Source organism: Lupinus angustifolius, chromosome LG01, assembly GCF_001865875.1.
Source record: "Lupinus angustifolius cultivar Tanjil chromosome LG01, LupAngTanjil_v1.0, whole genome shotgun sequence".
Classification (NCBI taxonomy): domain Eukaryota; kingdom Viridiplantae; phylum Streptophyta; class Magnoliopsida; order Fabales; family Fabaceae; genus Lupinus; species Lupinus angustifolius.
The window spans coordinates 20749312-20771539 of NC_032009.1; the positions used below are offsets into that span (position 1 = coordinate 20749312).

General features: G+C 36.3%; 3 protein-coding genes and 1 long non-coding RNA gene across 5 annotated transcripts in view; 2 read left to right on the forward strand and 2 right to left on the reverse strand.

Moving 5' to 3' along the window:
- Positions 1–4220, reverse strand: part of LOC109353746 (diacylglycerol kinase 1-like) — a 5439-nt gene extending 1219 nt beyond the window's left edge. Inside the window, exons 1-6 of the mRNA XM_019596115.1 lie at positions 4066–4220; positions 2333–3814; positions 1257–1626; positions 716–792; positions 504–623; positions 136–300 (exon numbers count right to left, since the gene is read on the reverse strand). Of these exons, the coding sequence (XP_019451660.1) occupies positions 136–300; positions 504–623; positions 716–792; positions 1257–1626; positions 2333–3499 (1899 nt within the window). The 5' untranslated portion in view covers positions 3500–3814; positions 4066–4220. The remainder of the gene's footprint in view (positions 1–135; positions 301–503; positions 624–715; positions 793–1256; positions 1627–2332; positions 3815–4065) is intronic.
- LOC109353766 overlaps positions 1–9691 on the forward strand; it is a 12700-nt gene extending 3009 nt beyond the window's left edge. The window contains exon 3 of the long non-coding RNA XR_002108485.1: positions 9679–9691. This is a non-coding gene — a long non-coding RNA (uncharacterized LOC109353766). The remainder of the gene's footprint in view (positions 1–9678) is intronic.
- LOC109353722 lies at positions 6257–15733 on the reverse strand. 2 transcript variants are annotated; one of them, XM_019596093.1, is made up of 9 exons: positions 15626–15733; positions 13624–13943; positions 10845–13444; positions 10594–10718; positions 8580–10199; positions 8235–8283; positions 7903–8147; positions 7702–7803; positions 6257–6798 (listed from the first exon to the last, which is right to left on the reverse strand). In XM_019596093.1, the coding sequence occupies exons 2-9, from the start codon at positions 13814–13816 to the stop codon at positions 6564–6566; spliced, it is 5169 nt and encodes a 1722-aa protein (XP_019451638.1). In that variant the 5' UTR covers positions 13817–13943; positions 15626–15733; the 3' UTR covers positions 6257–6563. The 2 variants fall into 2 exon arrangements, with proteins under 2 accessions (XP_019451638.1, XP_019451630.1); XM_019596085.1 differs by having other exon boundaries at positions 8580–10295.
- On the forward strand, positions 17162–20938 carry LOC109353736 (chaperone protein ClpB1-like). The gene is made up of 7 exons (XM_019596103.1): positions 17162–17261; positions 17474–18630; positions 18746–18927; positions 19039–19661; positions 19762–20041; positions 20165–20362; positions 20610–20938. The coding sequence occupies exons 2-7, from the start codon at positions 17481–17483 to the stop codon at positions 20910–20912; spliced, it is 2736 nt and encodes a 911-aa protein (XP_019451648.1). The 5' UTR covers positions 17162–17261; positions 17474–17480; the 3' UTR covers positions 20913–20938.

Sequence of the window (22228 nt, forward strand, 5' to 3'; positions counted from 1 at the left end):
TGGGGGAATATTAGCAACCTGCATACACTCTATTTCAAATCTCAAGTAGTAGATTCATTACATACAGAATGATGTAAACTCTGAAGCTGAACATTATTAGGATGGGGATTGAAGTTTCAAGTTTCATTTTATTACCTGAAGCTTCCCGAGGTGCCATGTTCCAGATATGCTCACAACTTCAAGTATCTTATCATGCATAGATTGTGGATCAAAATTATCATAATTTTCATCTTCATTTTGCCACAAATCTACACCTCCCATGTAGCTTCCAATATTTGCAACAAGCACACCTTCTGCATCCTGAATGAATATAAAACCACATTGTATAATTCAGAAAAAGGATATGGCTTGCTCTTATTTTTGTGCGGGTGGGTTGCAGTATATACTCTCAAAGCTTACTGCCTATCAAACCATTATTATATAATTAGAGTTGGATGCTCAAATGAATAGGGGAAAAAACAATTATACCATGAAGAGAAATGTGGAATTAAATAAAGGTTCACCTCTGGGACTTCAATTTCAACTCCATCCACCTCAACTCGAATCTGCCAAGGGAAATCCGCAAATGTCCTATCCATGATACCTTTAGCACCTTCTCTCGCATATAGAACTTTATTCATAAACTGTGTATGTAGAGTAATTTTAGAATCTTAAAGTTGCAATACATATCATCACAAGAAAATTAGAGTAAATATGGGACACGACAATTAAATACCTGGTTATAAAATTTATCTGGATTCTCCTCTCGCAGATTATGGATGTCCAACGCAACCTTTGCATCACAACCAATTCCTAGAATCGAAAAATTGTAAGTTTCAAAATCCAACCTTTGCAACTTATTATAAATCAAGTAACTCCATGAGAATACAGACAAATTTGTGCCTAAGTTGAATACTGAAATTCATATATGCTAAATCCCATTTCAACTATCCAACACAATCTGAGCAGAGTCAGACATCACATAAAGGAGTGATCAGACCATATTAATTCAAAAATCAACACAACCAAATCAACCTTCAATTTGCTTCAACCAGATTCACAGTCAAACCAGAGTATCAGGCCATGGACATCAAGAACCAGACTCTTAGAGGCATCTCTCTCCATCTATAATCTGCCCAACCCCAAACCCTCCACCCAAAAGGAAACTAGTTCTCTATGCATACATAAAAAAGTTCACCAAGCAGCCTTACCAGATGCTTCAAACCTACAAGTTAATGTTAAGTAAAATGAATCATGAGAAAAATGCTTTCACATACCAAGGTAGTTGTTCATAAACATTGGTGGCCGGAGCTGTTGCTTTCCTTGTGGATTGCTTATCGAAACCTTCCACCGGTCAAGAATAGTAACTGCAGCATGTTCTATGTGATTCAAAAATGTGCTAAGGCCCCCTTGCCTCTCCACTGGACCCAAGCCACCTCCCCAAGATAGAACTCTAGCAAGATCATTCCCTGTACCAGCAGGAAGAATAGCAACTGGGGGAGGGGAAACAAAATTTTGCTTTTCTATTGCATTTAGAACCCAACCAACAGTACCATCTCCACCACACACAAGAACTCTAAAGTGAGGCACCTTTCTAAACAAATACAGTCCCCACTCTGGCCCCTGATAGGAGCTTAATTCAAAAACCTGAACATAACAAAGAAAGGTTGGATAAATAACATCGTCAGAGTATTACAACAAGCAAAAGGGGTATTTTAGCAATTTATAGGAGTATATTTCATGTATACACCTAGAGGATAGTAACTTCTCTATAATCTTATATTTAGGTACAACAACAACCAAGCCTTAATCTCACTAGGCGGGGTTGATTCTCATTATGTTTAGGTAATTTCATAAAAATAGATGAGTGCTGATGGATGATTATGGGCTATGGCTTATTGGTTAACTCAGGTCGAAAGCAGAAATTCATACTTGGTTCATTTACTCTTACCACTGATAATATATATATACACACATATATATAGACACACACAAGGGTCCTGAATATGTGAAGGTCAGTTGTTGTGAGCGTCGCCCCATCAACTTCAACCATCAATATTGATTTTAATCCGAACTACAAAGCTCTTGAAAAACTTCAATTTGTCATACTTATATACATTGCATACATTTATACATATGTGTATGTTTTTATATATATTTTGTTACGGTAAAGGTTCTTGAAAGTGCTCAAGTAAGTATGATTGTGTGGCTTGGTTATTGTTGTGTGAAGAACCTCACACTCATGAGTGTACTTTTATGTTATTTTTACACCAATTTGATACATATGGTGCTCATAAAAGTAAAGAACTTAGTTTGATAACCAGAAATTGTAATATGTGGCAGAGTAACAGACCTGAACAGGATTTAAAAGAATATTCAGGCGTAACCTAAGTGAATCTCCACGCTGGGCACCACTCTTCTTGTTTATAAAAACTAACAATGGTCTTGCATCTGGAGTTATATCAATCAACTCATATTTCTGGTTCACTCCTAACATGTCGGACTCATCCCTCTGATTGATTGATGAATTCCGTCCAAGACTAGGCTTTTTATCCATCTTGTTATCTGCATCACCATCTTGATGTCGAACCTCCTTATTTGTGTCGGCATTGTTTTTCTCCTCCAATTCATGATGCCCATTCACTATTTGATCAGTATCACCACTGCTTTCTGGGGGTATTTCACCAATGCTCTCACTATTCCCAGATTCAACTGATGGTTCACTTCCATGCTTGTACTTTTTGCTCTGGTTCCTAATGCTTGCCCGAACTGAAGATGCTATCTCATTTGCCCCATGAGTAATTGAGATCAAAAATCCGGGCAAATTTCTATTAAGTTCCTTGACATATATTGGTGATAGTATCAATCTCTTAATTGGGCCTAAATCACATATATCACCTGTTTCATTAGACATTGTACTATGACAATCAACATGTACTAAACGTTGACACCACAAACAAGACCATATTGGGGAACCACTGAGGAATGTCCCACCACATGGCTCTTCACAGTAACTACAGAAAGTAGTTTCATCAGATTGATCAGCAACATCTGTCCAACGAACAGCCCATTGATGCATGACATGCTCATATCCAATCATAGAGATACACTTACAGTCCTTGTGGGCACTAGAAGAACAGCTTAGATGAGCTACTGCACCGCAAATACCGCATCGGTGGATAAAACTCTCTGAAGCTACTATAGGCCCTAGAGTTTGAGAAGGTGAAATGGACTTAAAGCATACACAGCAGTTTAAATTCTTTGCACGAGATACGGATTCTAGGATCCAAGTATGAGGAGCCACAGGAACTTTGTGCCTCGCCTTCGGGTTTTTCTTAGATCTAGCTACTGCTTTCATCCAACTTAGATTGATATTTCTCCTCCATTGAAACGCAGTATATGCTATAGTCAAAATTCCAACAGCGGCAGCGATAAAGCAAGATATAATGAAAAGCCTATCAGTTGGATTCTTGCTATTCCAACTGTAACTTAACACCTCAAAATCTATGTCGTCATCCATTCCTAATCGGTGATTCTAAAAAAACAGCTCTCCAAATATATCGCCGTAAAACTATGATCATATACCTCAGTGTGTATAAACAACAATCTTGCTATCATAATCCACACATCTTATCCTTTAATAAAAATTCATAACACTTTCATATATATAGCAGGCAAAGATATCTTGTGTAATATACAACTACACCACCATGCTTCTCTCAGAAGATATTGAGATAGAAAGCTGTTCTTCATCTCCAATTTTTCTCCAAAGCATTTTCTGCACTTCAACCTTAATAGTCCCAGTAAGGGTATAAACAACAAAAATGCAGAATAGCTGCACAGAGAAAAAATAAAAATAAAAATACATCAAAATTCTAATCTATCAGTATATAATAAGATAACTAACTCGTGTTATTGATCGTGGTGAAATTATATAATAAATTTAAGACATGCTTCAAACCGAAATGCTGCATTTAAATAATAAACAAATCGAAATGGTACATTATGATTTCAAAGGAACCAAACAATTATATCATCAAAATAATAAAATAAAATAATACAAATGTGATGATTTGTTGATGATACCATTACGGTTTGAGATTTGGGCAAAGAGATCGTGATGACCCAATGGGATCGGAAGAAACCCTAGTTTGATGGAGAGAGAGAAGAAATGTAGGAAAGTGAAAGGAACAAGATTGTAATGAAACACAATAATGGGCAAATTAAATTACATATCAAATTATTATTACATGATTCTGGTGGAAGAAAAAAGAAAAACTAATATATACGTGTAAGGAATATTAAATTATATAATAAATTATTTGATAATTTGGTTGCAATAGTATCAATATTTATTCTTTTATTAAAAAAAAGAAGAGTTCAAGTATATGGTATCATTTTAATTTCTACTGTTGCGTGTCCTTATAGTGTTTGTTGCATGAACTTTTATTATTGTTTTATGGTATAATACTGATATCCTTGTTTAACGTCAAACTATACGACTTTCATCGAATACGGCTTTTCATAGAATTCTATATGTATCTATGAGATCGAATATAGAATTATGTTTATTTGCTTGAAATTGACTACACGTTTCTCCCATTTTTATGTTAGGATTGGAAATACTGTATTTTATATATTTACATGATTGAGTCAGGGATACTATATTTTTTTAGTGATAGATAGATACTTGGGTTGTGTTTGATTACAAATGTCCATCACTTAACCTGTTTTGTTGTTTTTGCATTGACATCTACATTCTTCAATGATTCTCCAATAGACTCAATTTAACCAAAAGTTTAAACAATGAGACTTTATTTCACTTTTCTTCCCTATGTTTTAGCAAAGATTTTAAGCATCACCCAATAATGAAAAATAGAAAATTACAGCAAACATGCTTTTTTATACTATTCTGACAGGTATCAGTTCTTAAATGCTTTTTTTCATTTCATATTTGATTCCTTATTTTTACTCAAGTTACTTTATGGTTGTTTTTATGGAACTATTTCAAATGGGCGGTGTTTACTTGTTCTTGAGCTTTTGTCCATTAGTTATGACAGTTCACAAGTAAACCAGTTGTATTGGTCAAAACTCAACTTTATGCAGTTGTGGTCAATGATTTTAGAAACTGCAATTTGTACTGTAATGAGACTTGTGGGCCAGTTCCACCAATTTTGAGGGATCGCAAATCTTAAATAATTGATTGGTTCGAGGTTTGACAACAAACCCAATGTCCAAGTTTGAAGGGCATTATGGGTGTTTAAAATAAATAATAATACATGTCCAAAAAAATCATGTTTTTATATCTCAAGTTAACTATATCTCACTCAGTAATATAAAAAAATTATTTTCTGTTTCTTATGGAAAGCCGAATTTGATGATACCATTAAAACACAAATAATGGGATATCCACATTTCTCTTTAATTATGTAACATTTTGTATTGAGATAGACACCAAAAATGAAAAGAATGATCTTCATTCTAAATCCATAGGAAATGTTTGGAAATTGAAACCGTGACAGACTGACAGCAAATAATAAATCTCAAGTTTGGTTCTTTATGGTGTTTCACTTTTCAAGGCTTTTTGTTGGAGTGTACAAGTAGGACAAATTTTAATATTTCATTCCTACTAAAGCCGTAAAGGACGAATGTTGTCTATGTCAAAACCCATTATTTGATTTATATCTGACAGAAAAGGATCTGACATATGATGATAATGTATTGGTCTTAGAAGCTGTCCCTTGGCATGTTTGTTTAATTCATTACGTTGACAACTATACAGTCTTTGTAACATCAGGGACCAGTATCATTTGCTCAGAACATTGTCTTTATTATCACGTGTTTATGGGAATATGTCCATCCATAAAAGGCGGAAATGAGAACACATTTGTTGTCTCACAGTTTGTGTCACTTCCTGTATTATAAGTTTGTGATTGGTCATAAAAATAATTTATAATTAAATTTTAACTTAAATATATTTTTGACCAATCACAAGTCAATGACACATGAAATGACACAAACTATGGGACAATAAATGTGTACCCATCTAAAGCGTTCACTTGTTGTAAGAGGTACATTATTTGAGCCTATAAATCACAAGCAACTCTTTATTGAGCCCCGAAGCCTACATTATTATTGTCATTATTTCTATCTCCTTGAACATTTAAGGAGCATAGCCGAATGCTTGGCTACAAATTCTGGACCTCTTTAGAAAAATTACATACCGAATAGAAATGACCAAGTAAGGACTAAACAGTTTATACTAATTAATCAGAGGTAAGGTTAAAACTAAGACTGTAATATATAATCTTACTATATACAAAAGGCTTGGAACCTGAAACCAAAAGTAAAAGATAACTAAATTGCAAATATCAAGACATACATACACATATAGATTGCAAAGATCTAACAGCCTCCATTGATTGAGGAGGCAATCTAGTACCATTCTTTTCCTACATTGATTGCCACTATTATGGTTCTATTGGGATGAAGTGCAATAAATATAAGTTGAAAGAAAAGGACCAGAAACAGGAGGTTGTTGAGACAACTGACCAAAAAAGATGGAACAATGAATTAATTAATTGTCAAAGTGAAAGACATTGTACCCTGTCAGGAAGATTTCTAGGCATTGGAACTGCAGTAACATATTTCTGCGGGCATGATATCTGCACATTTGCAGTTAAGTCAGAGGAGGATGAAGTCTCTGCCCCATCGTTCTGTGCGCGTCCATGAAACTTGGCAAATCGATTGATGACAGAAAATCTTTCTAAATCTTGACATTCCACTCTTAAGTCCAAAACTGAGGCTTTGCTATCCAATCTGCATCATAGAGATGAAGAATAGCAGAAAATAAGAAAACAACAACAAAGTGTAGCTATCATGTAAAGATAAAAATAAGCACTGGATGAAATAAAAACCACAGCAATAATCAATCCTTAATCCCACTAGATGGAGATGACGACATAAACCATAATGCTATATCATAAATCTGTCTATGTATGTTTGATGTTATACATATGTAGTTCTAAGCCCGGATAAAAGATGAAGGTTATGTTACGAAGTCGATAACCAATGTAAAACTTTGTCGTTTCTCTATGATAGTGGCAACCCTGATACTAAGAAAAAGTACAAAGAAGACAAATGTTTCCACGTCCTCTATGAGTTATGGGAAAATACAAATACCATCATTACCATCTAAAATAAATTTGATGAAAAGCCAAACCAAGAAAAAAGCATGGCCCGTATGAGTTTATCCTTTTCAATTCATTATACAATACTAGTTTTTTTAAACAATCCATGTGGATTGAAAAGCACTACAAGTTAGCAACGTTAAAAGTAGAAAAGTTATTCATTGTCAGCACAATTCTTTTCCAACATAAATTCAGAGTCTGTATCTTTATCAAATGAGCAATTGAGCCCGTACTATGGAGCAAAAAAGAAAGTAAACAGCTTCGATCAACTTCAATTTGGCAAATCAACTATTCTAGATTTCTAATGAATTTTTACCACTTTACCCCCCTCCAACCCACACATTCACACAAAAAGACAGGAGAGGGCAACAACTCTTGCAAGAGCCATTAACATTTATACACAATATGAGCAACAGCCATATATGAGCCTGTGTATGAAATTTATTGCTCACAGACCAGGCATACTATTTGTGAAGGCCAGGGACAAAATAAAATAATGGATTGGCAATATCAAACTCAACACCGATATTACCTTGATATATCATTTTCCAGTTTCTTCGCTCTGCCAACAAAGTCTTCTGCTTTCAAAATGTATTGATCAATTTTCTGGGATGAATTAAGCTTAATGGGCAGGCTACACAGAAAATATCAATAAAAAAAATCAGTTGTAAGAAGCAAGACAAAATCCTTCAAAACCACCAATCTCGCTTCAAAAGAAGAAGAAAAAACATACAGCTTTTTGCTGCCAGGGGGCACAAGTGTATCACTTCCAGACCATGAGACTGAACTGCAAGCATCTCCTAACACTAATCTCGCAACAGAATAGACCACACTTTCATGATCCAACTTAACATCTGCAGATAGAACTGCAGCAGCAGGAGGGTTGAGTAGTTGCTGCATAAGCTGTGTAGTGAAGACAAGTCTTCTTTTTGACTTCATTGTTGGTAAATCTTCGACAAGCTCAGCATCATCTTCAACCTAAAATCAAAATGGGGCAACATACACTCCTCATTAATAAAACAATTTTAGAGATTAAGTTGTACAGTTATTTGGTAATGAACAAACCTTCTCAACCAATCTATTTGCGACTTGAGACCATTCAAATTCTGCCACTCTGCCAAATAACAAGGAACCTCAGTATTCTCAAGAGGAAACAAGGTGACAACTTGATGAACATTACAGGGCTAAGCTATATTCACATGGCAAAATCACAAGGCATAAAATAATTTCAAAGCAATTGAAAACACATTGAATCAACAGCTGAAAGGCAACCTTTTCCAGTATCAAGTCATTAACAATAACAACAATGATTGATGGCATATAATCAAAATAATCAGAATGCTTCGCTGTAATTCTGTTAGTGTAAAAATAATATAAAAACATGTACTAAACCAAGTAATTTTGTAATACCTAATATTATGAAGCCTTTCAGAACCCTGACTGAGTTCTTTATGCCATGGCATGAGTTCAGAGGTGGAACTTTCGCGCTTCTTTGGTCTTGTAATAATCAAATCAGGTTCAACAGGAGGAGGAGGCAATAACTGAGAAGGCAAATGCTCACTTGCAACTGAAGTAGGCATTAGAGTTTGCCTTGCATTAACAAGCTGACCAGCATCACCGAGACTATTAATTTGCTCCATTGATTTACCAAGATGCAAATTATCAGATTGGCTCCGTAAGATGAAAGGTTGATCCATAATTTTTGGAGGAGTCATCGTTTGTACATCGTACAATGGCAACATCTTGCCATTTTTAAATGTTCCATATTCCTCAAACCATGACGGTGCCATCTGAGGATTTATCTGTGTGTGTTCGCTTTTAACAGAAGTTGCTTTGCTACTATTGGAGAGATTAAGAGCATTTTTCTGACAGCCAACTACCTCATACGAAGATGCATTAGTGTCTCGTCCATCATCTGGCTTTGTTGAAAAGCTCAGCACATTAGGATCTGATGGTGGCAGAGAAGCATGATTACCTACAACGTCTTTAACCATGTTATCATACTGATCTGACTTTTGTCCATGGTTGATATCTACCTGTTGTTTGTCCACCACATTATCTGAAACTTTGAATCTCTTGAAATCTCGGTTATTGGGATCAATATCAACATCTTGCATGGACTGAGCTTGATTTAGCGAAGAGAAATTCTTATGCAAAAAATGGTTTGGTCTTAAAGATCGACCAAAATCTTCAATATCTCTAGGGGTAGCAGCTGGACTAGATTGAGATACATCGCGTGTGGATTTCATATGTGATGCACTTGTTGTCTCTTCAGAAGCATCAACACTCAAAGGAAATATCTGCTTCCCAGAGAGCTCATTACAATCTTTCTCTGAATCTTCAATACCTGACTTCTGCGGTCCAGGTGTAGTTTCACAAACATTAATTGGTAGTGGACGGGATGGAATCATTGAAGTATTAGGATGTTGCTTGCTAGAAATACTGGTCCATACATTGTGTAAAACTTTTGAAGGGGCATCGTGCAGTGATGTGCTAAATGTAACAGAAGGATGAGGAGCTGTGCTAGCCTCCAATGATGAAATTTGCATGGCAGACTCGCCTGGAGCAGAAGCCAAATCAAAATGGCTACTTTGTGCTCTTTCAGATTGCTCGTCTAACTTATTCATGGAAGCAGTCCGATCAACAAAAGTTTCATCGGCACAATGAGTATTAGCCATGTTCTGATTTTGAGTGTGAATCCTGGGGAAAGGAAAGCCAGGCGTTATAGCCTGTGGAATATTTCCCAGCACACTGTACTGTGACGCTTTATCAAAAGTTTGTCCTGAGGAACCGGAAATGTTATTCCTATGCTCATGAGATGACTCTCGAGAAGGAAAAGTCTGAGTAGCAGCCAACCACGTATGACCCATATCCATAGTCTCAGATGCGACATGTGGTGTAGCATGAGAAGATGCAATAGGAAGCCTCTGAGTGGGAGGAGCCAATTGTAACCCAAAGCCTTGAGTCGAAGAACTTTGATATTGTTGAGGATGTACAGAAGATCCATCAGAAGATTTAGTATTTGGCACCCTGGAAGAGAAATGGCGGTTAGAAGTGCTTGTGTTTGTTGCAATCCCATGCTCCCCTGACTGATCCACTTTATGAAGAAGCTCAAGAATATTTTGACTACAATAATTTTAACAAATCACGGTTGAGCTAATGTAACCATGTAAGTCATGGAAGAGAAGAGTAGAAGGAAAACGAAAGAAAGATAAACAAGTAAAAGATGTTGCAGTGAAAACTAGAGCAGAAGTTGGGATATCGTAATATAAAACAGACAGTCATGGTTACTTTGACATTAAAAAAAAGGATAGAAAGACTATTTGAAAAATAATAATTAAGATGGAACCATCACATGATGAAGGCTAAATTCATAAGCTCAAAACAAAAGCGAGAAGATTTTTTTCAAATCTTGTTCAACTACCTGGGTGAAGTAGTCTTGTTCAAGGCATAATTACCAATACTTCTATCAAATGAATTCAATGTTTTCGGCATATGACTAGGTGATATGCCTCTTGAAGCATTATCATCTGAGCTTTTTGAGTCAACCTGAAAAGTAAGCCGATGCATCTGTCACTTTTAGAGGATATAGACAACTTTGGATTCCAATAAGTAGAGAAAATTTTGTGCAATTTATGTGACACTTGTATGATAAAAGTAAAATCTCAAAATTACCTTCTCCGATTCAGTATAATTCCCATCGTAATGACCATACTTCGATTGCCCAGGATAGCTTTGATCCTGGCCTTTAAACCCTCCAAATGATTGATGGGGCATAGGCTGTGAATTTAACACATGTTTGTTTCCATAAGGTTCCATCTTAACACCAGAATCCCCCATCGGATGATACTGAAATTTACGAGTTATGGGAGTTCTTTGATTTCCCGGACCAGATAGCTTGGGACTAAGTGAATCACATCCATCAAAACTAGAAGTTTCTCTCTTACCACCAGCGATATGATGGGAAGGATTAGGGTCAATACTGTCTGATGATTTATCCTTTTTGTTAGAGTTCTGCATATCATGTGCTTCACCGTCTATCTTTTCATTCTTTGATGACTCCAAAACTAAAGGGTTCTTCTCCATATGATGTGTATGTGTTCCTGGAGCTTCATTCCTTCTATAGTTTCCCACAGAATCTGCATGTCTCCAAGCATCAAGATTAGGAAGCTGCTGGTTGTTTTGCCGGCTGACCCATGTAGAACCTGAATTTGGTATAGCAGCAATTCCATTTATACCAGAATCGTCCCCACAAACCTGCATATTACTGCCAGAATTCACATGTTCCAACCCGAGAGATGAATTAGTGTCAGAATCATGTTCCCACATAGCAGGAACCTGTCCCATCTCCTGCATGGCTTCTGTTTGGGCTTTCAAAATAGAATTGTTATCAGGTGGGGCTGATTTGATAGCATTCCACCCATTAGATCTATTAAATGGCTCACCGCTACTATTAGGAGATGATAGTGTCTGCTGATGGGCCCAAGAGTCTGAAATAACCTTCTCATTCATTTCTAAACCTGAAGAATAAGCAACATTTCCATAAATGCGGCTCCCTTCAGCATTTGGTTTTTGATGAGGATTGCAATCTAACCATTTGCCTCTTTCTAAAAACTGTGGAACTGATCTCTGAGAAGAATCACTTTGTAACCTGTCATGCTGTTCTTGTGCAGAATCAATAGCAGACTGTTGAAATCCAGCAACAGAATAGTTTACAGTGGTATTGGGCCGGCTAACATCATTCGGGCGAAGAAAAGGTCTTGAATTTATATTGGATGCTGACTGCAAGTTATTTTCAGACCAAAGTGATTGTTGTTTGCTGCTATCAATAGTTGAAGGCTGCTGAATTCCAGATGAACGTTCAGCACTCTGGAAATTTATACCACTCCATTCTTCCTGTATAGCCGTTTCACTACTAGTAGTTTCAGCTACAGCAGATTGCATAAGTGCACTCCAACTCCCACTCTGAACAGATGGCAATCCATTAAAACTATCAGTACTATCCAGTATATTGAAACCTGCATTCCTGCCAAATCCATCCCACAGACTGTCATCTGAACCAAACAAAATCTTCTCTTCAGTTGGATCTAGAGTAGCCTCGTTCTGTGAAGGAGCAAACTGCATTATCATCTTGTCCTGTGAAGTTTCTGATGATCCAGCTAGTTCCCGCCTCCCATGAAAATCTTCAATTGGTGCATTTCTGTGCTCAGAATTCACTTGCTGCAAGTTATCCATATTTAGTCCACTATTTAGATCTTGAGCAATAGAACCAAACATACTTTTTCCTGGAATATCTTGTCTTGAAACCGAAGTTCCATTGTTTGTGTTAGTTTGATCTGAAAATGCACCATACTGATGGGCTGGAAATGAATTAGCACTGGCTGGTATGTGTGGCAATGCAGACTTATCCCCTTGAATGTGAGAATATTGGTGTGGCATAGAAACCTGAGACACTGCAGGCTTATCTGCTTCAACATGAGGATACAGGTTAGATACTCCTCTTGAGCCAGAAATCGGAAGCCCGTAAAGAGACTGATCACCCTGATTAGGAACCAAGCCCATCAGGCGCACTTGTTCAGGAGATAACGCAGGTCCATTAGAGGACCCTTGCATAACTCGAGATGCACCACGCTGGAGCCAATTTGCATTAGTCGCCATAACTTCAGGCTGCCACAGAAGGTTAGATGCCTCATTGATAGGAATGCCATTGATATGAGATGCAGGATGGCTTGTGACTGTCTGTCTCGAAGTCGAGGAAGCCGGAGTCATACTACTATGTTGCCTTGCTTCTAGTTGATGAAATTGTTGCTGCCTCTGAAGTTCTTGCATCTGGTTGAATATTGCTTGCTGTTGTAAAAGATGCATGTCATTTATCCCTGACGACTGTCTAGGCAAAGACTGCTGAAGCATGCCCAAATGCCGACCACTTATTTGCTGCTGATTTCCAAAAAAATCATAATTGACAGGAGATTCAGTGGCATCAGTCCGAGTCAGGTTTTTCTTATAGAGTTCAAGACCAGCCCCTTGTTGTGACTCCATCACTGATATTCCTCTAGGTAGGCTAGATATGCCATGCAAATCAGCTTCTGCACCCACTCCCAAAATATTTGCTTCATTTTGCCGAGACTGGAAAATCTGAGGTCCCTGCATATAGCCATTAGCAGCTGTTTGTTGGTTTGGGGGTTGATTTCTGCCAGAGTCAAGTCTCCGATTTGATTGTGCCAGGTTGAAACCATGTCGCAAATTTTGAGAGCTAGTTTGTCCCTGTTCAGAATCTTGGTGCATATAGAGGGAAATACCATTAGTAATGTAAAACCAAACCATATAGCAAAGTGAAAATTCAAAATCACAGTTATTAATTACGTAAAACCAATAGAGTAGCTACAAATAAATACATTATTGATAATAAAATAAATAATTAAGAAACAACTTCACAAAATAAAAGAAACTCTACCTGATTGCTGTAGATTAAAGTTCTTCAAATTGGGAATAAAAGGTGCACCAGTTGGCCTCTGGCTACCATCCCATAAATTGTTGTTTAGCCCTGGCCAGTTCCCTTCAACTGCCTGTGAATGATATTGGCCCTGGGACAAGTTCTCTTGACCAAAAAAATTATGGACCCTGTCTCCTACTTCGTTTCCAGGCATAGATAACCGAACCCACAATATTTCAGTAGATAATTATTGTAAGAAGTCTATGTGGACCAAGGAAGATCAAGTTTCGCTAAATATTATGATGCCCAAAAACACACCTCTGAGAAACTACCATTTATTCCTGGAAATTGTTAAAGGAATAAAAACTATCACCCAGATGCAAATTTATTTGGTTTATATGAACTAATAAAATAGTTGTCAAGACACAGCAGATTAACAGTAAATGACATCTCACACAAGACGCCACACTCAATTCATAGTCAACCATAAGCACCATGTTATCTCCAACGACACAAGGTTGAACCACTGCTTATGTGACACGTCCTAAGCATAAGCTTATTTTTCATATATTTTTGATCTATTCTCAAGTACGGAATATTGTTCCAAACATATACTAGTACTAACACCGTAGCTCTGTTTTCAAAACTAACAAAAGGTTCGAACAGAAATGGTCCTTCTCCAAAAGTAAGATTGTAACTTATAAGACATGAGTGATAAGTACCACGCCTCACCACAAAATGCATAAAAAATTACCAAACATGCTTAGCCCCCTACTCCAAAGTTCACAGCAAACTGAATGAATGATTGAATGATGCAAACAAGGATCATAATGATAAATACTTAAACAGGCTGCAGCAACTTCCAAACCAACCATAACAAAGAATATTAAGAACTAAAGAAGCATGCCTATGAAATAGAATTACAGAACCTTAAAGATGTTTACTGCATAGTTAAGTGTCGGCAAAACCATAGTCATTGGAAGACGGGGAGAACAGTACAATACCACTGTAAAGCTTATATTTCATATTCCCTATATGCAACTCCCTCTTTTTTATTTACAAATGGTGTTGTTCTAGCAATGGCATTCAATATTATTATCGGTGTTATGACATATTTAAGCCCCCCAAGTTCTTAACTATTCATATAACTTATCATCTTCAAGAAATTTGAGGAATGCATCACATTCTTAGCAAATGGCAGTTATTCTTCAAAAATAAAAAGCAAACTTCAATTTAATGAAAAACATATCAAGTAGAAATCCAATGAGTAAACTTGTCCAAAAACCGCAAAGCGTCTATGGTCTTACACTTTTTCCTATCAGTTCTATGTGTACACACAAAATTCAGCCACAGCTATACAAAGAGGTTCACTGCGAAAAATCCAACATTTGTGCTCATGCCCACTGGTTATAAAAATCACTTATATGGCAGAATTTGACAGTGCAAGAAACCCTTCTAGTTTTTCCACATAACACAGAGAGAAAGTACAGAGGTGCATGAGCTGATTAGCCTTAAGTCATATTGGGATGCCAAGGATTCAATTCACACTCCCTATGGATACAGCAGAAACCAAAACCTAGAAATAATCCATTGACACAAACACTATGGGAATGGGAAAAGAAAACCACATCCAAAAACTAAATCAAATATGCACAATTGGGGCTCAAAATTGAAAATCAAATAAGCTGAAAATTTGCACTTGTTAAACAAATGAGAGGAGGCAAAATACAAAAAACTCAAATTCGTAGCAGCTGAGCTCATCCAAAAACCTAAAATAACTTCGAAATCTCAAATTTATCCCCAATACTCATAAGATCCGAAACAACACAATTGGGGCTCAAAATCGGCATTCAAATTGACCACACCATACAAAACCACTACACGAGCTTCTTAAAATGCGCCCAACACGAAAAACCAAAGACGCAACCATAGATTTGATTTATTTTCTTCTTTTTCGCTATAAAAGGGTTCCTAGAGAGAGAAACATGGTTTATATAGACAGAAACATAGTCCAATAACTCACATCGACATTGAGGATCCACCATTGAAGCTGAGAATCGATCCTGGGTGAAAATTTGAAGAGCCACGCGTTAGGGTTTGGAAGCGGTGAAAGGGAGAAAAAAGAGAAGTCTCTTTGAGCTCACACAGATAAAGTGATCGAAATAGTGCAAAATTTTCAACGAACAGAGAAACGAAGCTGAGGTTCGGGCTGGAGCTGAGGTTCGGTGCCACAGGTTTGTGGTTCGGAACCGAGGCTGGGCCGGTTTCTCTTACGAAATGGGAAGTGTTCAGAAAGTGGGTGTCAGCTATACACAAAAGCCCATGAGGATAAATGGGCTATCCAATTGAATGCAGACACGTGTCAAGATGACGGCACCACAATGACTTTCGTTTTTTAATGGGTCATATATGTTCTTTTACCTGAAAATAAATTAATATTTACCTTATCTTATTATTACTAACAATGTGTTCGTCTAATGGTATAAAGTGTTATTATTATTATGTTCATGAAGAATACCTATATAGCTTTAAAAGATACACATGAAAACCTTAAATAGCCATAAGGCTATGTTGGTATGCACCTTACCTAAGCTCCAAGGTGTAAGCCTATATTGTCAATATCTTAGTCATTTGGCTAATGTATAGTTCACTTTTCAAACCAATTTGTTTCATCATTTCATCCAAAATTAGTTCAATTTTTGTAGATTCTACCTCAAGTGGTTACAATTTACTTTAGAATAAATTACACTAATATCTTATTAGTTTAGTGAAATTATACAAATCATATTTTTTATATCTATATAAATCACTTATATTTATATTTATATATTACAGTAATTATCTTTATATGAGAAGCAATTGTGATCCTTGAAATAAAAAAGTGATAAATATAATTAAATTAATCAAAATATGATATATTATGGAGATAAATTCAAATAACATAAGAATCAGTCAATCAACGTATGTTCGTTATTTTTGGTTTGTTACAAATGCATCAATAATTATAAAAAGATATTGTTTGTACCACTCTTTTACTATATTATAACAATAAAAAATAAAAAATATATATTATTCTTATACTATCTTGACGTGTTCTAGTAATATACCCACATAGTTGAATGTAATTTATCTCTTTACTTTATTAAAATGAGCTTAAAATCATACACCATTGATTTGTATTATTTTTGTTTAAGAGTCAATAATGATTAATAGATCAATAATAGATGATTAACTGATAATGTAAAAAACATTTACACTGTCAATATATACATATTAAATCCTATTAAAATTGGGTAGGCACAATAAATATTAAATATATGATATGATTCATGAGTGGCCACACTCAAGTGGGTTATATCCATTACATTAAAGAAGCTATTTAGCCCAACAAGAAAAACAGAAAATAACGAACTTAAAAAGGAAAAAACAAGAAAATGATAGAAGCCTCTAGTACATTCTCCTTGTAATGCATAGTTGTTGGGAAACATCGCGAACCATTGCGATTCATCTTATACGTTAACAAATACACACATTCCCTTCTTTCTCTCTCACACAACACCCAAAACTCACTCAACTTACATTCTTTCTGTGTTATTCTAAACAAACTTGTTTCTTTTTTTGTCCCGTTTTCACAAAGGTTCCATCTTTATCACCCAAAGGTATGTTCTAAAACTATCTTTATTGCTATTACTCTGTTTTTTCAATAACCCAGAATTGTTATATCTTTAGATTTTGATCCTAAGCTTATAAACAATTCATATTCAATAATTTCTCATGATTTTTTTATTAATATTGTTAGAGTAATAGTTGACAAATACTGGGTCGTGTTCAAGTTCTAATTTTTGTATGCTTTGTGACTATTTTGATTCAGGTTTGAAATGAATCCTGACAAGTTCACTCACAAGACCAATGAGGCTCTTGCTGGGTCTCATGCACTTGCAATGGATTCTGGTCATGCTCAATTCACTCCTCTACACCTTGCATCTACTCTGATTTCTGATCCCAATGGCATTTTCTTCCAAGCAATTTCAAATGCTTCTGGTGAAGAATCAGCACGTGCTGCAGCAAGAGTATTCAACCAAGCCTTGAAGAAATTACCATGTCAATCTCCTCCACCAGATGAGATACCTGCAAGCACAACACTCATCAAATCCATTAGAAGATCACAAGCAGCACAGAAGTCACGCGGCGACACGCACTTAGCGGTTGATCAATTGATTCTTGGCATTCTAGAAGATTCTCAAATTGGAGACTTGTTGAAAGAAGCTGGTGTTGCCACTTCAAGGGTTAGATCAGAGGTTGAGAAGCTTCGCGGGAAAGAAGGGAAGAAGGTTGAGAGTGCTACTGGTGACACAACTTTTCAAGCTCTTACAACTTATGGAAGGGACTTGGTTGAGCAAGCTGGGAAGCTCGACCCGGTGATCGGGCGCGACGAAGAGATAAGAAGGGTTGTGAGGATTTTGTCAAGGAGGACTAAGAATAATCCTGTTTTGATTGGAGAGCCAGGAGTTGGCAAAACAGCAGTGGTGGAAGGTTTGGCACAAAGGATTGTTAGAGGTGATGTTCCTAGCAATCTTGCTGAAGTTAGGCTTATTGCATTGGATATGGGAGCATTGGTTGCTGGTGCAAAGTATAGGGGAGAATTCGAAGAGAGGTTGAAGGCGGTTTTGAAAGAAGTAGAAGAGGCTGAGGGGAAAGTTATTCTCTTTATTGACGAAATTCATTTGGTACTTGGTGCTGGTAGAACTGAAGGATCAATGGATGCTGCTAACCTCTTCAAGCCTATGCTTGCTCGCGGCCAGCTTCGATGCATTGGTGCTACCACTCTCGAGGAGTATAGGAAGTATGTTGAGAAAGATGCAGCATTTGAAAGAAGGTTCCAACAAGTTTATGTGGCTGAACCTAGTGTGGTTGACACCATTAGCATCCTTCGTGGGCTAAAGGAGCGTTATGAAGGACATCATGGTGTTCGGATTCAGGATCGTGCTCTGGTTGTTGCTGCTCAATTGTCTAGTCGCTACATTACTGGTATGTATTCGCTTTTGGTTTGAGTTAGATATTTCTGGTTTGAAACTGAATGATTTAGAAATGTAGTCGATGTTTCTACTAGCATGAGATGCTTATATTCACTTTGCTTGTTCAGGACGTCATCTTCCTGATAAGGCAATTGATTTAGTTGATGAGGCTTGTGCGAATGTGAGGGTTCAGCTTGATAGCCAGCCTGAGGAAATTGATAACCTTGAAAGAAAGAGGATGCAACTTGAAGTGGAGCTTCATGCTTTAGAGAAAGAGAAGGACAAAGCTAGCAAAGCCCGTCTTGTCGAAGTAAGCATTGATTTTACTGCATTGTTGAGTTTTCCTACTGATTTTATTTTTAATTGTAACCCCTTTCAATGTTTAGATTTGTGATGGTTCTGATTTCATTATTATGTTCAGGTAAGGAAAGAACTTGATGACTTAAGAGACAAACTACAACCTTTGATGATGAAGTACAGAAAAGAGAAGGAGAGGATTGATGAGATTCGAAGGCTTAAACAGAAAAGAGAGGAGCTTCTCTTTGCTCTACAAGAGGCTGAGAGAAGATATGATCTAGCTAGAGCCGCAGACTTGCGATATGGTGCTATTCAGGAGTTGGAAACTGCAATCCAGCAACTTGAAGGGAGCACTGAGGAGAACTTAATGCTGACAGAAACTGTAGGACCAGAGCAGATAGCAGAGGTCGTAAGCCGCTGGACCGGGATACCGGTCACAAGGCTTGGCCAAAACGAGAAAGAAAGGCTCATTGGACTTGGTGATAGATTGCACCATAGAGTTGTTGGACAAGACCAAGCAGTTAATGCTGTTGCTGAGGCAGTGTTGAGATCAAGAGCTGGACTAGGAAGGCCACAACAACCAACTGGTTCGTTCTTGTTCTTAGGTCCAACTGGTGTTGGTAAGACTGAACTTGCTAAGGCTCTTGCCGAGCAGCTTTTCGATGATGAAAATCAGTTGGTGAGAATTGACATGTCCGAATACATGGAGCAGCATTCAGTTTCAAGATTGATCGGTGCCCCACCAGGGTAAGTGGATTTATAAACTTGAACTGTTGTTACTTATCATACATACTTTGGAATTTAAGAATTACATATCTCACTGTATAATATATTCGATTTTGTTCAGTTATGTTGGACATGAGGAAGGAGGTCAATTAACTGAAGCTGTAAGGAGAAGGCCTTATAGTGTGGTACTTTTTGATGAAGTGGAAAAGGCACATACATCAGTGTTCAACACTCTTCTTCAAGTATTAGATGATGGGCGGTTAACGGATGGCCAAGGCCGAACTGTCGACTTTAGAAACACCGTCATCATCATGACTTCAAATCTTGGAGCAGAACACCTCCTAACTGGACTTTCAGGAAACTGTACCATGCAAGTTGCGCGTGATAAAGTAATGCAGGAGGTATGTTTAGAAGACTATATATACTTTTAATTATTTTTATGTGCTAATCTGTTGTGACTTTTTGTTATAAGCAATATGTTGTGACTGTGTATTATGCTAACAAACATGTTCTTGCTTTAACAGGTAAGAAGGCATTTTCGGCCAGAATTGTTGAATCGGCTTGATGAAATTGTGGTATTCGATCCTCTTTCGCATGAGCAACTGAGGAAGGTTGCAAGGCTACAAATGAAGGATGTTGCTAGTCGTCTTGCTGAGAGAGGAATTGCCATGGCAGTCACAGATGCAGCATTGGACTATATACTTGCTGAAAGCTATGATCCTGTAAGTACCATCATATAACTTGACATATTTGATTTACTATAAGAATATATAATGCATAAATATCGTTAATATGTACTCAATAAGTTTTTGTTCCTATATAAAATGTCTCATGATCCTAGAAAGTGAAAACCCTCTACGCATACATTTGTCCTCTTCAGATTCCGTGCATTGGGTCGTCCTTTTTTATTATATAAAATGATTCATGAGATGTTATGTGTACTGAACTTGTTTTCTTGTTACTTGACAGGTTTATGGTGCTAGACCAATAAGGAGGTGGCTTGAGAGGAAGGTGGTGACAGAGTTATCTAGAATGCTTGTGAGGGAAGAAATTGATGAGAATTCAACAGTTTACATAGATGCTGGGGCTAAGGGGATTGAGTTAGTGTACCATGTAGAAAAGAATGGAGGGGTTGTTAATGCTGCAACAGGTCAGAAGTCAGAGATATTGATTCAGATACCAAATGGAACAACAAAAACTGATGCTGCTAAAGCAGTCAAAAAGATGAAGATTCAGGAAATTGATGATGATGATGAAGAAATGGAAGAGTGATGAATCTTATGATGAAGAAATGAAAAAAATGTTGTACTAACAACTATTTGTCTTGTCAATGAATAATTTTGTTTTTTTTTTTTGTAAATAGATTGACTATCTAAGTTCCATAGGTAGAACTTTATGATATAATGATGATAATGATCCAAATATTAACTAACTAATAATGTAAATATAAGTGGAACTAATTAATTCTAGATAAAATAATAATCTATTAATCAAAATATAATTTTTCAATGGAATGCATATAGTGTCAAGTAAATGAGAAAAAGTGCATTACCAAAATCAAAGTCAGTGAAAATCAATGAGAATGAGAGGAAAGACATTTGAATAATTGTTGGTGTGTAAATTACCATACATACAATAAGAGAAGAAAATGAATTGTTATATTGGATTATGTTGATGTTTGTTTGTTTATTTGGGTAAAGAGAGATGAATATTCAAAAATTCTGAATTTTTGGACACCTCAATAGTGATAAGTGATAAAACATATTAGAAATAATAAAACTGTTCTGATATCATGCAGTACTTTAGGATAATAAAGATTATTGAAATCTGAATATCAATTTGTCCAACAAGCAATTTCTTATATGACAAAAATTATTAGAAGCAATTAGATAATAATGAACCAAATAATATATATAAATTTAGATAAATAAATCTAGATGCCATAAAAAATCAACCAATCTAAATATCACCTAACGCTACACTATATAGGTTTGTTACTAGGATAAGGATCTTTTATCCTAAAAAACTCATATGTCTAACCAATAACATTTTCCAAAATAATATAAAATATTAATTTATGTTTTTTATAAAAAAATCTAATTAAGTAATACATTTTGATTTGTTTGGTACACCAATAGTTTCAAATATCCTTATTGATTATCTGGGCTGGGATGTATCTGTTATGTGTTGTTGTTTTCAAGTTATTTTAAGTCTTTAGTGGATGAAAAGGATGTGTGAACTTGACAAACATGAATTATTATCTCTAAAGGAATAATATATAACAATGCTCTTTCATCTTTCTCAACTTGGAATGATATCATCCTAGTTCTGTACCTAATTTGGGTACTTCAACCGTCGTTCACATGTTGATAGTTAGAAGTACAAAAACGTGTTCTGCTTTGACCACTCGGTACATGGAAAAGTTTTGTTTGCCTCATCTGCAACCCAACACCTACTTAATATCCTATCACTACTTTTCTTTTTGAGTCGGAAATATCCATAAATATGTGGGGTTAACTCTTTTAGTGAATATTTTTGCATTCACAATAATCAAATATGAAACATTGCTTAAGGAAGAATTAAACATG

Excerpts from the sequence above, each read along its gene's own strand:
- LOC109353722 (XM_019596085.1), bottom strand. The coding sequence starts at position 13,816 with ATGCCTGGAAACGAAGTAGGAGACAGGGTCCATAATTTTTTTGGTCAA. Across the intron at positions 10,296-10,593 it reads AACAAGACTACTTCACCCAG|TCAAAATATTCTTGAGCTTC; the intron begins GTAGTTGAACAA and ends AAATTATTGTAG. Across the intron at positions 7,804-7,902 it reads CCCCCTGGCAGCAAAAAGCT|CCTGCCCATTAAGCTTAATT; the intron begins GTATGTTTTTTC and ends TTTTCTGTGTAG.
- LOC109353736 (XM_019596103.1), top strand. The coding sequence starts at position 17,481 with ATGAATCCTGACAAGTTCACTCACAAGACCAATGAGGCTCTTGCTGGG. Across the intron at positions 18,631-18,745 it reads GTCTAGTCGCTACATTACTG|GACGTCATCTTCCTGATAAG; the intron begins GTATGTATTCGC and ends TTGCTTGTTCAG. Across the intron at positions 20,042-20,164 it reads GTGATAAAGTAATGCAGGAG|GTAAGAAGGCATTTTCGGCC; the intron begins GTATGTTTAGAA and ends TTGCTTTAACAG.